This window comes from Martes martes (genome assembly GCF_963455335.1).
Source record: "Martes martes genome assembly, chromosome: 1".
Lineage (NCBI taxonomy): Eukaryota > Metazoa > Chordata > Mammalia > Carnivora > Mustelidae > Martes > Martes martes.
Window position 1 is genome coordinate 2,603,770 of NC_137888.1, and position 15,721 is coordinate 2,619,490.

A 15,721-nucleotide genomic window follows, 5' to 3' on the forward strand; every position below is an offset into this window, starting at 1 on the left:
AGGCCTCGGCGGGCCTCGGGCGGCCGGCGCCCCTGACGTCACCGCCCCGCGGTCGCCAGGGCGACGGCCCCATCCGCGCGCGCGTCAGAGCCTCCAGTCTCTTGGCAACGGCCCGATCTCCCGCTCCCCCTTCGCCCGGCGCTCGTCCGCGCGTCGCTCTGGCGTCAAAGTGACGTCAATGGGGATGTATCAATCCGGCGGCGGCGGCGGCGGCGGCGGGGGCGGGGCCGGCGCGGCGGGGCGGGGCCGGCGCGGGGGCGGGGGCGGGGCCGAGGCGCGGCGGGGCGGGCCCGGGGCGGGGCGGGGCGGGGCCGGCGGCGGGCGGCGCGTGCGGCCCGAGCGCGCGGCGCGGCCTCAGAGCTGACATGCGGCGCGGCCCGGGCGGCGGCGGCGGTGGCGGCGGAGGCGGCGGCGGCGGCGGCGGCCCGAGCAGCAGGCGCCCGAGCAGCGCGAGCGGCCGAGCGGGCGGCGGGGAGCGCGGGGCGGGCGGCGGCCCCGCCTCGGCGCGCGGAGGGCGGCAGCGGTAAGGCGGCGGCGCGGCCGGGGTGGCCGCCTCTGCGCTCGGGGCGGCGGGGCCGGGGCTCCGGGGCTCGGGCTTGCGGCGCGCGCGGGGGGTCGCGGACCGGGACCGCCGCCCCCGCCGCCGGCTCCCCTTGGCCGCGGGCCGGGCGGGTGAGCCGCCCCGCGGGGCCCGCGGTCCGGGGTCGGGATGGCGCGGCGGCGGGGCGCGGGGGGTGAAGGGCCGGCGGCCGAGGCGCGGCCGACGGCGGGCGGCGGGGCGGGGGGTCGGCGCGGGAGCGGGTCGCAGCGCCCCGCGGGGCCGGGGGTCTCGGGGGCGCGAGCGCAGCGGCCCCGGGCGGCGGGGCGGGCGCCGGAGCGGGGGCGCGCCCCGCGGGGTGAGGAGGTTGGGTCGCGGCGGCGCGCGGGGGCGGCGGGGTGCGGGGCGCGGGGCCGGGCGGGTCGGGGCGGCCGGCGCTGAGCGCGCTCCCGGCGGCCCGCAGGTGCGGCGCGGAGCCATGGTGATCATGTCCGAGCTGAGCGCGGCCCCCGCGGGCCCCGGCCAGGGCCCGCAGAAGCCCCTCCGCGTGGGCTTCTACGACGTGGAGCGGACGCTGGGCAAGGGCAACTTCGCGGTGGTGAAGCTGGCCCGCCATCGAGTCACCAAGACCCAGGTGCGTGCGGGGGCCCGGCCCGGGGCTCCCCCCCGGGGGTGCGGGGCGGGGGAGCCCCTGTCCGTCGCGCACCGGCCCCGCGCCGGCGGTTCAGTCCCGTGAAGAGAAGACGCTGTGTATCACGATCCCGAGAGATTTGGGCGGACATCGGGGGCGGCCGAGCCCGGAGCCCCCGGAGCCCCCGAGACGTAGCTCGCGATCTGAACTCGGACTGCCTTAAGTACCGCGGACGGTCACTCTGCTTATTTTTTTTCCTCCAACTTTTTGTGATGTTTTGGGGCCGTAAAGTGTTTTAGAAACGAAGCTGCAAAAAATAGAGTGTGTAAGCAAAAGGTGTTTTTTGTAAACAGACTGTCCTTTTATTTTTTTAAACTGCAGGTTGCAATAAAAATCATCGATAAGACCCGATTAGATGCAAGCAACCTGGAGAAAATCTACCGTGAGGTTCAGATCATGAAGCTTCTGAATCACCCTCACATCATAAAGCTGTACCAGGTAAGGGCTCAAGTTCGCTTTCTCCTGTGGGTCCCGGCAAGGGTGTTGTTCTCGGCAAGAAGCCTGCAGTTTCCGGGGTTTGCCGCTCTTTGGGTGTTTGTGGCAGTCGGGGAGGGAGGAGGGTATGTAGGGTAAACTGGCTCTTGTCAGGTCTTCAGATGTATTTTCAATTATTTTCTTGCTTTTGGATCGTAATGGGAAGTTTGCTTCATCAAAATGTTACTTAGTGTTGGCATTCATTCCCGTTTGAGATGCGTAGAGCTCAGACGTTACTATGCAAACAGACGGCTAGATCTGTGTACTGTCGCAAGTCAAGTGTTTCGTGTAGGACAGATTTTAGTGAAATGAGACACTGTCTGCTTTTGCAGATAATTGTTAAAGTTGAAAACCGGCGGCTCCTACGAGTTTTTGTAAACTTACCTTTGCAAAAGCAGCGGCGATCATCCGTCTTCCCCTTTCAACTCTTCCACCAGAAATGGAGAGAGGGAAATGCTTTTGCCTTGGCGAGAACAGGGAACTTGCCATTTAATCCTTGTTAGGAACACGCCTCACCCTCTCTGCCTGTTGGTTTGTTTTCTGACTTGATTTTTGTTATCGTGTTGAAAGTAAGAAATTATGTCTTTGGGATCTAAGCATAGATTTAATTAGGACAGCAAAGCAAAGCAGCCTTGGAGTCCGCTGCCAGCTTGTGCACACGAGGGGCTGTCAGCTCGCAGAAGAAGGTCTTCGCAAATGCTCAGTGTTCCATCCAGTTGTGCTGGGCGTAAGGTCCTCTCGGTGATTCTCGTGAAGGCCTGTGACTCTGAGATGAACGTGGCACGGGGTGCACATGTGCCCGTGCAGTTGGCAAGGCTGGGTGTACAGTGTGGTAGGAGAGGGAATTAGAATAGAAAATTACCCCACGGAAGCCGCGTCATTGGGCTTGTGTTCCCCGGAATGACCGTTTACTCAGAGTCACTAAGAGCAGAGCGCCCGTCACTGTCCGCTCTGGCCTGGGCTTTGTGTCTGTGTCATCTCCAAGTCGTGCTGCTCTGATAAGAAGTTTCCTCATGGTCCCTGATGTCAGTGCCCGAGAAATGTGCCTGGCCTGTTTCCGCAGGAGTGGGCTGAACCCTGGTTTTGACTTTGCTGGAGGGATGAGCCAGGCCGCACCTTCCTGGGCTTCCTGTCCCCCCGCCGGCCCACTGTGTGGAGCAGAGGGTGCACGGCCCGCGTCCCCGGAGTTCACCGTCCTTTCCGGGGGGTGTTTGATGGCTGAGCGGCTCGGAGAGCAGCGGCTCCCGTGGGACGGCCGCGCCTGTCCTTCCTTGCAGTCTGCCCCTGGTGTGTGATTCTCCTCCAGCTGGCCCAGGCCCACAACCTTGGGGAAACACTTCCGTCTTGCCTTGAGCATTTCTAAACCTCAAAACATGTTCAGTCTTCATTCTTTCTCTGTCTCTTGAATTGAGGGAAGGGATAAACCGTGGGCTGCTTACTCGAGACAGCTACCCACACCGAGGGCTGGGAGGGTGAAAACTTCCTGGCCTGCGCTGCCCTCCCCTTCTTGTTAGATTTATGGCTAAAAGCAGTTGTCTTTAAAGTGTCTTTTTTAAGGAACAACTATATTTTGAACCTTAAAGAAGCCTGCTTCTGTAAGAACGTACTGTCTCTGTGTGTCTCCCTCCGAAATAAAGGGACACGTGTTGCTTCTCTTTCCTGAAGTGCCACAGATTTAAATTCTACCGTGTTTCTGAAAGCCTCTTAAAAATTGGTTTTCAGAGCGAGATCAAGTTCTCCGATCAGTACGTGAACATGGCGGGTGTATTTGACCTTGGCTGTTGCTGTTCACACGGGCCGAACGGGTCGCGGTACAAAGAGTGGTGTGGTTCTCACCTGGCAGCACCTCCAGTCAGCCCCTAAGTTATCAAGTCAGGGAGGCAGGTGGGAAGCGGGTATCGGCGTCCGGTTGAGCTCGGCGGCTGCGGGCCGGGCTTCAGGCGTCCTGGTGTCTGGGGCTGAGGCCTCGGGGTGGCGAGGCAGCTGGGCAAGCGCTGTGATATGGGCGGGTTCTGGCGCAGCCGGCTAGGCGGGCTGGTGCAGAATTCCGCTCCGATATTTTAAATTCTTGTTGTGCGTGGGAACCCCTGCCTCTGTTCCTTTAACACAGAAGCGTGTGTTTTCTTTTCCTTCTTAAAGATACTGGATGCCCTCCTCCCGGGAAGGTTAACAAGTGACAGGGGTTCCAGTGGTCTGTTTGTACCACGGGTGTGTTCCCTTTCCACAGGGTTAAACGTTAGGTCTTTGTGTTTTTAGGTTATGGAAACAAAGGATATGCTTTATATCGTCACCGAGTTCGCAAAGAATGGAGAAATGTTTGGTAAGCCACGCCTCCTTTTGGTATCTGGTGAAAACAGACCTGAGAACTTGTCCCCAGTCGCCCCTCCAGCCTCTGGGGCCGCCCCTCCCGAGCGCCCACAGCGCTCTTTCGCCACGCCCCAGAGGGCGGCCAGCTTCGGGGCGTCGCACTATAGCTTTGGGCTGTCACTCCCCAGATTACTTGACTTCCAACGGGCACCTCAGCGAGAACGAAGCGCGCAAGAAGTTCTGGCAGATTCTGTCGGCCGTGGAGTACTGCCACAGCCACCACATCGTGCACCGGGACCTCAAGACGGAGAACCTGCTGCTGGACGGCAGCATGGACATCAAGCTGGCAGGCAAGGGGGCCCGGGCCCGGCCGCCTCGTGGGGGCGGGGGTGGGGGGTGCCCACTGCCCAGGGCCCCCAGGCCGCTCGCGCACACAGCTGCAGAGCCCGGGCCCTGCTGTTTGTACCGGGACCTCACTGCCCGTGTTCTTGTCCCTCAGATTTCGGGTTCGGGAATTTCTACAAGTCGGGAGAGCCCCTGTCCACGTGGTGTGGGAGCCCCCCGTACGCGGCCCCGGAGGTCTTCGAGGGGAAGGAGTACGAAGGCCCCCAGCTGGACATCTGGGTAGGAGCCCGCGTGTGCGGCGTGCGGGACCCCCGGTGCTCTCGGGAATGGCTACAGAGCCTGGGGCGCGGGCGCTGACGGGCGGCCTGTGGTCCTTTGCAGAGCCTGGGAGTCGTGCTCTACGTCCTGGTCTGCGGCTCGCTCCCCTTCGACGGGCCCAACCTGCCGGCTCTGCGCCAGCGGGTGCTGGAGGGCCGCTTCCGCATCCCCTTCTTCATGTCTCAAGGTAGGCGCCGCCGCCGGCCAGCTGCGGGGACTGTCGGGTCACCCGGGAGGAGAGTTTTGGAGAGGGAAGAGGAACCGATCGCCCAAATTGCTGCCTGACTGGGCCAGAGTGTGCTGTCAGGTGTATGGGTCAGCCCCGTCGCCCCGCGTTAGGTTTACGGGTCAGCTGCCCATGGGAGAAACCCAGCCCACTGGGCGTCTTCCCTGTGCCCTACTTATAGGGATGTGGGTGCCTGGGCGCTGCTGTCCCCTGGAAAGGGCCTGGTCTCGGGTTCCCCGCCGGCCCCAGCACTGGGGATGCTGGCCCAGTCACTGCGGAGTTTAAGTCTCCTTCTGTCTGGGCTGGTTAGCAGGACCACGTCCCTGGCCATTTGCCCTCAGGAAGGGGCTCTGGTCCCCAGCAGGGCTGCGGTGGGCACCGGGCGAGGGGTGGCGGGCACGTGCCCGCAGCTGGCTCCTGCGCCGGGCTCAGCGGGTCCCCCTCGCCCCCCAGACTGCGAGACCCTGATCCGCCGCATGCTGGTGGTGGACCCCGCCAAGCGCATCACCATCGCCCAGATCCGCCAGCACCGCTGGATGCAGGCCGAGCCCTCCGTGCCGCGGCCCCCCTGCCCGGCCTTCCCCACGCTCGGCTACGCTTCCAGCCTGGGCCGCTACGACGAGCAGGTGCTGGGCGTGATGCACAGCCTCGGCATTGACCGGCAGCGCACCGTGGAGGTGAGCACCCGGCCCGCCCCGGCCCTGCGGGTGCCCCGACAGGGGACAGGCTCCCTGTGAGAAGAAGTGGGCGCTCGCCCATCGAGTTAAAACGGGAACCTGGGCTAATTTAAGGGTCAGCTGTCCGCTCCTCTAGAGGACCTTCTGGGCCACCCAAGAATAACCCTGGGAGCAGTGTCCGAGGCCCCGCCCCCACTCCCCAGCCCCGCCCTCTTCCCAAACCCCCCAACCCCCCTCCCCGGCGCTGAGCCCCTCTCTGACCCCGCTCCTCTCCGCCTCCCCCAGTCCCTGCGGAACAGCAGCTACAACCACTTTGCTGCCATTTATTACCTCCTCCTGGAGCGGCTGAAGGAGCACCGGCCCACCCCGCCAGTGGCCCGGGCCGGCCCCGCCCGGCTGCAAAGGCCCAGGAGCTCGGACCTCAGCAGCTGTGAGGTGGGGGAGCCGTCTCCTTCGCGGGCTCTGCCCTGGATGGTGCCCCCCGCCCCCGCCAGAAATCCCTTGCCCCGACAGGCCCGGGAGCCAGATGCTGAGCCCACCGGCCCCCAGGGCACATCTCCCGCCCGTTAGGCATGGGTGTGTTGGGGGGTTCCTGTGTGAGCCACGGACCAGAGGGGGCACTGGCCACCTCTGCTGAGGGTCAGGCACCGCCCCATGGCCACTTGTTCCTTAACTGTCCCCAATCTGGCCTCTCGACACCTTCCGGTCACCCCGTGCAGCGTGGCCTTGGAGAGGAGGGTGCCTGTGTCCTGAGTCCAGTCAGCTAGCGACTGATGTCTGTCAGCCCCACAGCAGAGCCAGTGGGGTCTTCCTCGTGACGCTGCTTGTGACGGTCCCCAGAGCCACCTGCCTGATGGTGTCTGTCCTCTGCCTGCCCGCAGGTGCTTCAGGAAGGCCTCTCCGGCGACTCTTTCCAATCCTCCCTGCTGTGCCCACAGCCCCAGGCCTTGGGGCAGTCTGTCCTGCAGGCCGACGCGGACTGTGACCCCCTCAGCTCCCTCCAGGTTTGTGACCTTCATCGGGCGGCCCTTGGGGGAGGGGTTCTCCCAGCCGTAGCGACGTCCCCCCTGCCCGGGCCCCACGGAGCCCTGGGAGTTACTGGTCTGTGTCTGTCCCCTCGCAGCCCTTGCTTTTCCCCCTGGACGCCAACTGCAACGGAGTGTTCCGGCATCGCTCCGTCTCCCCCAGCGGCCTGCTGGACGCGCCCGTCGGAGAGGAAGTCAGGCAGGGCCCGGGCCTGGAGGAGGAACGGGAGGCCCAGAAGCCCCTGTCTGGCAGCACGGGCCGCAGGCACACGCTGGCCGAGGTCTCCACCTGCTTCTCCCCGTGCGCCCCTCCGTGTAAGTGTCCCCGCGGGCCAGGGACGTGGGCCTGTGCGACCCGGGTGGTGGGTTGATGGTTGAGGCTCTGACCCACCGATGGGAAGTGAACGTTTCTTGCTGGGCGGTTTCTGATGACACACGTCCAGATTGGTCACTTGTTTGACCGCCTCTGTCCCCCTGGGCCATGCAGATGATGCCACAAGACTGCACGTGGCCCTCTGGTGGCAGGACTGTGGGGTTTAGCTGCCCCTGGGGGCCGGGAGGGCAGGTCCTCCGTCCAGACTCTGGGTGACTTCGTGGGAACCCCCCACCCCAAGTCAGCGGCAGGGGCCACTGCCCGCTCATGGTGACTGGCCATTGTCACGGCTCCCAAACGCCAGTAGCCTCTGGCCGTTGTGGGCTCCTCTGCAGTGCGGCTGAGGGTAGACACTTGGAGGCCGGTATGGCTGCCCGCCACATCCCCAGGCCGCATGGGCCACCCACGGGCCAGGGAGAGGCCGCGCCAGGCATGGAGAAGCTGTCCCTGCCTGGTCCTCTCCCAGAGCCATGGCTACTCCTGATTTCCAATGAGAACAGTTGGGTCCTGGGGGTCTGCCTCTGGCCTTGGGAGCATCAGAGCCCCCTCAAGAGCGCATGCTCCTTCCCCAGGTATAGTCATCTCTTCCTCCGCCGCGAGCCCATCGGAAGGCACCAGCTCCGACAGCTGCCTGACCTCAGCGGGCGACGGCCCGGCGGGGCTCGGTGGACGCCTGGCCGCTCAGGGGCTGGTGGGCACCTGCTCCCCTCTCAGACTGGCCTCCCCGCTCCTGGGGGCCCAGTCTGCCACCCCAGTGCTGCAGGCTCAGGGGGCCCCAGGAGGGGTCACGCTGCTCCCCATCAGCTTCCAGGAAGGCCGGAGGGCGTCGGACACCTCGCTCACTCAAGGTGACTTCTGCTTTTGTGCACACTTCCCCTTCCCGGAAGATGCTCTGTGGCCATGGAGGGCGTTGCTTTGTCCTGGGGCCGAAGGCATGTCCCCAGCATCTACCCGGGCCCGGCCCAGTGGCAGAGCTCCCAGGTTCTAGATGTCCTGCTCTTCCGGGACAAGCTCACCCAGTCTTCTGGTGGCTGGTCCGAAAAGCCCAGCAGACCCTTGGATGCCCAGCCCCTCCTAGTTTGGAGACGGCGGCTCCCACCTGCCTGCCTGGGCTCCCTCCCTTGTCCCAAGGCAGTGCTCATGCCCTCCTTCCCCAGAGGCTCCTCTGCCCCAGACTTGTACCTGTGCCCCAAGAGGGGCTGTAGTGAGAAGCAGCCAGGTAACCAGAGGGTACCCATAACCCCGGCAGGAAGGCAGGCCATCCGTCTGTCCCCCGCATTTGCGCTGGGTCCCTCCTCCCGCCTCCCCGCGGTCTGCAAACCCCTAGCTGGCCTCGGGGTGCAGATCCGCTGACCATCGTTGTTGTCCGCCCCTCCCCCCAGGGCTAAAAGCCTTCCGGCAGCAGCTGAGGAAGAGCGGGAGGACCAAGGGGCTCCTGGGCCTGAACAAGATCAAGGGGCTGGCTCGCCAGGTGTGCCTGCCCTCCTGCTCCAGCCGCGCCTCCAGGGGCGGCCTGAGCGCCTTCCAGCTGCCTGCGCAGAGCCCGGGCCTGCACGGCAGCGGGGCCGGCAGCCGGGAGGGCCGGAGCCTGCTGGAAGAGGTCCTGCACCAGCAGAGGTATGTGCACTTGGTGCTCGTCTTGGCCCCCGCGGGAGCGCTCCCGGGCAGCTGGCTCCCTTGAGTGACCGGATCTCTCAAGCTGGTCCCCTTGTCCGTGCGATCAGATGAGCGCACCGCCCCCAGCCTGGGGAGGGCTTCGAGGTCGGGCCTCGTTCCCTGTAGAGGGTGGCGGAGGTGGGGAGCCGTCAGGTGCCCTCACTGTGAGGCCCGCCCGTAAGTGGGGGGATGGAGGGGGCCGTGACTAAGAATGTCGCGTCTAGTTGGCATCTCAGCTGCTGCGAAAGCCAGACGCAGAATGGAAATGTCAGGAATTGCTCAGGGGATTAGTCACGCACAGCGCGGTGCGTGGGGAGCAGCTCCAGCCAGAGGCTCGGCGGCGGGGAGCCCCGGGAGCGCGTGCGCCGGGCCGGGCGGCAGGACTTGCTGGGCAGCTCAGCGGACAGGGCAGCCGTGACCCGGTCCCCCTCCCCGCCCCCTCGTGCCCCTCCAGGTTGCTCCAGCTGCAGCACCACCTGGCAGGCCCGCCCAGCTGCCCGCCGGCCCCCCAGCTGCCCCCGGCCCCGCTGGTCCTCGCCCCGTGCGACGGCGCCCTCCTCGTGTCGGGACTCCAGAAGGAGCTGGGGCTGGGGCCCGGCCCGCTGCTGCCGGCCCACCTCCTGCAAGCCGGGGGCTCCCCGGTGGCCTCGGCGGCCCAGCTCCTGGACGCCCACCTGCACATCAGCCGCGCCCCGGCCCCCCATCCCGCTGCCACGCTGCCCCCTGGCTTTGTGGCTACGGGGCTGCCGCAGGCGGACTGCGAGATGGAGGACCTGACCGCGGGCCCGCGGGGCACGTTCGTGCTGGTGCAGTGAGGGCCCCGCGTTTGCTCGGGCCGCCGGCCCTTCGAAGCAATAATTTCGGAGTATGTGAAGACGGTTCCGGACTCGAAGCCAATACGTTTCTAGAAGCGAAACAAGCAATACGTTCGGTGTTTTGGCTTTTTTGTTGTTTTTTTGTTTTATTTTATTTTTTTCTTTGCACTGAGCAAATGTAACTCTGAGTAGGGCCTCGAAACTTTCTGAAGAAAAATAATAACCGAGGGGCGTGTTGGGGTGGGCAGACGGGAAGGGGACGGCGGGCGGCGGGGCGCGAGGCGACAGGGCTGGGCTGGACGGGCCTGGGCCACTGCGGGCGGCCGGGGGCGGCGGGAGGGGCGGCGAGGGTGGCGGGGGCTGTGGAGGGAGCCGCGCGTTCATCGTGTGTGTGCCTGTGTGTGTTTAGTACCTTTTTTTTTCAGTTAACAATTCTCCACTTCCCGACACATTTACACTTCAGAGCGAGAACTGTGAACTTTCTGCTTTAGGCATCCGTTTTTACAAAGCTCTGTTGGCCAGCCCAGGAGAAAGTGATCGACCAATTCCTGGAATTCCCTACCCTGAAATCAGAGCCCCGAGGACGTTTTGTTCCCGATTTTAGATGAGAACTTTTATCAACTGCTCGAGCGTTGGGTTTCCAGGATTCTTCAGAGGAGCCCCAGGAAGAGCCTGGAAGGGGGTGGGTGACTGCGAGGCTGGGGCTCTAGCCCGGGGCCCGTGGCCTCGAACCCCCCGCGTGCCTTGGAGGGGCCCGGAGAGGTTTCTTCCTGCTGCCCGTCTTATTTCCGCTGCTAATTAAGTTTTTATGCATTTCATTATCAGGGTCCAAAAAGAACAACCGACCGGAGTGGGGGGGTGGCATGCAATATGGCAGGGGTGCGGCTGGCGGGCGGGAGCAGGGGTGGCAGGCACGGGTCCCGGCTGGTGATCCGGGGTCCCCGCCTTCTGCAGGCCCCACACCGGGTGGGCTCTCGTTCAAGGGCGTGACGCGAGAGGTCGGATCCGTGTTGTTCAAGCTTCGTCCCTTTTTTAGAGCAGACGTTGTACATGTGTATAAATAGGAAACAGACACTACTTATTTTTTATATTTTTTACTACACCTTTGTGTTCCTGGTTTAAGTCCTCTCTGGTAACGTTACAAAGCGCGAGCCCCGGGTCTGCGTGGAGGAGGGAGACAAGGTGTGTCCTCCCCTGCAGGTGAACCCGGCCGGCGGCTCCGTCCCGCGGCAGCCGCCGCCTCCCCCCCCACACCCGTCCGCCCCCTGATCCTTTCCCGACCCAGGTGCCTTCAGCTCACTTTGGCTCTTACGACCTACAGTATTAACAGGGGAAAGGTGGGCATTTGTAGAAGCCAAAGACTGCCCGGGCTCCCAGCGGGCAGGGAGGTCGCGGGCCGTGCGCCCGGCTCCGTGTGTCTGCCGTGCTCGCTGCTGCCGGTCCCCCCGCACCCCCGCCGCCACCTCTGCTACTGGCCTGGGGCTGTCGCCAGCCTTGGGGAAGGGACCGTCCTCGTGCCTGACCACTGGGAAATCACCAAAGCCTCCTGCTGCTCGCAGACGGGGGCTGGGGGCGGGAAGGTGCCGGCGCAGCCTGGGCCCAGGCCTCCGGGGTCCGCAGAGGCCGCTCAGCTGACCCCCCGCGAAGGCGGCCCCCTCGTTCCACTCCTCGCCGTTCTAACGCCACAGATCAAAGGCCTCAGAACCGTGACAAGCACTTTACTTCCTTGGAAATTTCCTTTCTTGCTGTGAGTCGTGTGTCCCTGCGTCTTGTGTGTAGGCGTGTGCGATGTGTGCTCCGTAGTTCCCCACGCGCGTGGGGCAGGCTGGGCGCCTGGTTCTAGGCACTACATGATCTGAGATGTACATAGTCTGTTTTTTTACTGTAACTGGTTTAATTATTTTATTTCTTATGTTAACATGAGAAATGTATGCCAAATGATTAGCGGGTGTATGTTTTTTAATTTAATATTTAAATAAAATATTTGGGCGAAAACCCCCAGCCTCCCCCTGTGGTTCATCTCTGTGGGAGGACCTTCCTCCCAGCCGCACTCGGGGTTTGCATCTTAAAGGGGGGGCACGGTGCCAGCTCCTGCATTAGCCCAGCCACGAGAAGCCCGCGGCCCCCTGGCCTGCCTGGTGGCGGCCACCGCCTCCCCTCCCCTGGAGGTGGGGACCCGCCTGCCACTGAGCCTCAGGTCCGGGCGCGGGAGGAGCAGCCCTGGGCTCAGCGCACCTGGGCCTCGCTGGTTCTCCCCGCCTTCCCGGGGCAGCCGGCGGCAGGCTCTGCTACCCTAGTTCGTCCCCCTCCCCCGACCCCACTCACGCCTCCCTCCTTCCCCCAGAATTTCTCTGGGAATCCACCTGCAAGTCAAGGGTTTGGAAGACTCTCGCGGCCAATCGCTCCACCTCTTAAAATTGGCTCTACCGAGTCCTTGCTGTACCGTGGACAGGGTCGCTGGGTGAACAAAGGATTCTCTTCATTTTGATTCCCTGGCACATATTTTTTGGGCAAAAAGTTCTTCGATCTCTTTACGCCCGTTGGGACAGTCATTGTCAAAAAACTGTGCCCCCTGGGACCCCGTGCGTGGCTGGTGGGAGAGGACGTGCTGCGGGGAAAGCCGGCTGGCACCTCCGCGACAGGTTGAGCCGTCGCCGTGTCACACGCTGGTGGGCACAGATGGCGGGCCCTGGAAGCAGAGACTCCCGGCACATTCCTGCACCCCTGGGTTCACACAGCGACTCTAGCCAAGAGCGGAGATGCGGCCACAGGCCTGCTAGAGCGTGACCAGGGAGGAATGAGCCCCCTTGGCCCGAGGAGTAGCACTGGGCCATGAGAAGGAGGGAACTCTGCCTCCTGCTGACATGGGGACGGACCTTGAGGACATGACACGGAGCGCGGTAAACCAGGCAGAGAAGGACACATCCCGTGTGACCCGCTGACGTGGCTACCCAGAGCCGTCAGATCCATGGAGACTGGAAGGGGGTTGCTGGACGCCAGGGGCTGGGGCAGGGGAGCAGGGAGTTCGTGCTGCATGGGGACAGAGGTCAGTGCGGGGACAATGGAAAGTTCTGGAGATGGACAGTGGTGAGGGACGTGCGACAACACGAGTGGACTTAAGGCCACAGAACTGGACACCAACATGGCTGAGAGGTGACTTTCATGTCACGTGTGGCTCTAGGTTCTCTCGGGGAGAGGCCCGGCTTGCACAGTAGCGTCCCATGGCGGAACAGTGAGTGAGAGGACGCGACAGGACAGCAGGCTGGGACCTGCAGGGGTCCCGGGAAATGTCCGGGTCTGCGGCCCGCCTGGGGACCGCAGCATGCGTGACCATACCTCGGTTGGTGCTGGCGTGGGAACAGTGACCACATCCCACTCTGGGAGGAGGCTCTGGGCGCTGGGAAGTCAGCAGGGGCCTCGAAGCGGTGGCGGGGGGGCGGGGACTGCAACCACATGCCTGTCCCCAGCCAGGCTGCTGGATGCAGGCTGTGTGGCTTGGGCCGCAGAAGAGCCTACTGCGTGCTGACCTGGCGTGGGGCCGTGGCCCCCCGGGGAGCAAGAAGGGTCCGTGGACCGGCCGGCTCAAGACTTAGCCACTTGTCTCCGACTGTGGACTCAGGAGCTTTCTCCCTTCACCGGGTGTGTCCTCTTCCAGCCACAGGGCTCAAGTGTAACCTGGGGTTCATGGGTCCCGCTGGGTCACGGATCAAAGACCGCGAGCAGCGCAGGGGTGGGCGCCCCTGCAGAGAAACGCGCCCCCAGAACAGAGCAGCTCTGCCGGCGGGCGGCTGGCACACAGCGCCCCGCGCCCTTCCCATGCGTGTGGCTCAGGGAGCCTGGACGGCACACTGCGGGCGCGGCCGTCCCCAACACCAGCGCACCTTCTCCCAGAAAGCCCCCAGGGTCCTCGGGGACCCTTCCTCTTCCCCCGGCCTGTTCCCTGTCACTGTGGGTTTGTGGTGCGTTTTCTGGGGTTTCCTACAGACAGGCCGTGCCTCGCCTGCCCTCCGTTTGCCCGGCTTCTTCCTCTCACGTGGTTGCGTGGCGGCTGGTCCCGGGGCGGCCCCTCCCTGCACCGGCCCCTCCCCCTCACCGAGCGCTGCTCCCCAGTGTGGAGACGCCCATCTGGGCCACGCACCTGCCGACGGCTGTGGGGTCCTCGTCGGTGTGGGCTCTTCCCGGTGCGGCTGCTGGGAGGGTCTGTGCCCGTGTCCGCGTGGACGTGGCCCGTTCAGCCTGGGTGGGGAGAGGTGGACACACAAGGGCTGCGTCATGGGCCATGATCACCGCTCACTCTAGCAGACGCCGCCGAGCCCAAGCCGCCGAGGGGCTGCGGCGTTCACCGACCCGCCCGCGGCACGGGGGCATCCTGGCCGTCCCAACCCCCCGGCGCCCGGCACCCCTGGTGCCATTCTAACAGGCGCACAGGGTGTCTTCCTACGGCTTTGTTTTGCATTTATTTTGCATTTTCCTGAGGACGAGTGATGCATACAGGCCGTTTCTCTCAAGGTTATTAAGTCCTTGCCAAATTTTTAATTGGATCATTCGGATTCTTATTACTGAGTGGTAGGATTTCTTTACCTCGTTCTCATGTACGTTTCTTTCTCTGACGTGTGTGTGTACATATGTGCGTGTACATATGAACGCCTACACGTGTGCATAGACCCACACGCACGTACGGACGCACGTACACACGCATGCACACGAACACACACGTTTCCCCCACCTGTGACTTGCCGTTCACCGGAAGAGAGGAGTTCAAAGTTTTAATTTTTATGAAGTCCTACGTGATTTGTCTTTGCTGGAGCATCTCGTGTCCTAAGAGGCCCTGCCCCCCCAGCGCTGCGAGGCTTTCCCGTGCTCTGTGCGCTTCCCCTCCGGTCCGCGTCTGTCATCCACTCCGAGATGAGGTCGCTGGTGGCCTAGGACGACAGCTGAAGCTTCTTTCTCTGTGCGTGTCCAGCTGTCCCAGAACCATTTATTGGAAAGTCTCTCCTTTGCCCCCGTCGAATCAATTTGAAATATTTGTCAGAATCAAGTAACCATGAGCGGAAGGGGCATTTCCGGACGCTGTTCTGCTCTGCCGGGCGGGACGTCTCTCCGGCGGCGACACCACGCTGTCTGGATGATTTCGTTACTACAGCTGAAGCCTTGATGACAGCACGTGGCGTCAGTCTGCTTCCGTGGCTCTGTCTCTGCGTTAGTGCTGCTTGTCCCGGGCCGTCACACTGCCACACGCACTTTATTTTATTTGTTTTTTAAAAAGTTTTATTATTTATTTGACAGAGAAAGAGAGCACAAGGAGGCGGGGCCCCGGCAGGTAGAGGGAGAAGCAGGCTCCGCACTGAGCAGAGAACCTGATGCGGGACTCGATCCCAGGACCCCGGGATCACGACCTGAGCCGAAGCCAGAGGCTTCACGGACGGCGCCCCCGGGCGCCCCTTCCATACACACTTCAGAGTCAGCTTGTCCTTCTCTGTCACCCGCACCGAGTCTGTCTAGGGTTGGTGTTCTTTCTCTCCCCGAGGTTTGACAGAGAGCATCGGGGGGAGCACGTGGGGCCGGGCCTGCTCTGCGGGGAGGCTGTAAGTCCCACAGTCTCACGGCTGCACTGAGAGCCGAGCAGAGTCCCTCTTCCATTTTTGAGCAAGCTTTGGACGTTTGTGTTTTTCAAGGCAATTGCGCATTTCACCTGGGTTGTCGGATTTCTTTCTGAGGCTCGCAGTCACCTCCCGGCCTCGTCTCGCTGTCCGTGGAATCTGCAGCCACGTGGCCCCGGGCGCGGAGCCTGGTGCGGGCCCACACACGGGTCCGTCGAGGGGGAGGCGGCCGCGCACGTGTCAGGTGGCTGTCGGGCGGCGCGCTCGGAAGCACAGACGGCGCGCTGGGGGGCACTGCTACCCACGAGGTCTCAGCCTCCTGCTTCTCCGTCTTCCTTTCTTATTTGTTGTTAAGACCCGAGTGTGCGGAGTGCCGTTGGGCTCCTGGGGGTATTTGTCCGTCCGCCTCCGCCGCCCACACGCGGGAGCTGTCCCTTATCAGCTCCGTGCGTTTTAGGACCGTTCCCTCTTCTTGAGGAATCGACCGTGTCTTCGTCGTGGACGGCCCCTCTGTCTCCTCGGGGATCCTCCTTGTTCCGGAGTCTGCCCTGACGTTAACACAGCCTGTCCGGCTCCTGTGTGGTCGGCGTGGCTGCCGGCTGCTTTTCCGCCCGTGCTCGTACTTCCTATAGACGGCCCTTGGGGGTCTTGGAGGTGAACGCGGCCCGGCCATCTC

General features: G+C 63.5%; 1 protein-coding gene across 1 annotated transcript; it reads left to right on the forward strand.

The window, feature by feature from the left end:
* Positions 1-410: 410 nt before the first annotated feature.
* Positions 411-9,668, forward strand: SIK1 (salt inducible kinase 1). The gene is made up of 14 exons (XM_080813823.1): positions 411-523; positions 1,002-1,172; positions 1,551-1,667; positions 3,960-4,023; positions 4,199-4,360; positions 4,510-4,634; positions 4,737-4,860; positions 5,353-5,576; positions 5,862-6,011; positions 6,458-6,580; positions 6,700-6,916; positions 7,547-7,822; positions 8,357-8,591; positions 9,085-9,668. Exons 2-14 carry the CDS (start codon positions 1,017-1,019, stop codon positions 9,443-9,445), a joined length of 2,334 nt encoding a protein of 777 aa, XP_080669949.1. The 5' UTR covers positions 411-523; positions 1,002-1,016; the 3' UTR covers positions 9,446-9,668.
* Positions 9,669-15,721: the final 6,053 nt, after the last annotated feature.

Bases quoted from the DNA above. Each gene is read 5' to 3' on its own strand.
- SIK1 (XM_080813823.1), top strand. From the start codon at position 1,017: ATGGTGATCATGTCCGAGCTGAGCGCGGCCCCCGCGGGCCCCGGCCAG. The intron at 4,361-4,509 runs GCAAGGGGGCCC...CTTGTCCCTCAG, and splicing joins CATGGACATCAAGCTGGCAG to ATTTCGGGTTCGGGAATTTC. The intron at 6,012-6,457 runs GTGGGGGAGCCG...GCCTGCCCGCAG, and splicing joins CGGACCTCAGCAGCTGTGAG to GTGCTTCAGGAAGGCCTCTC.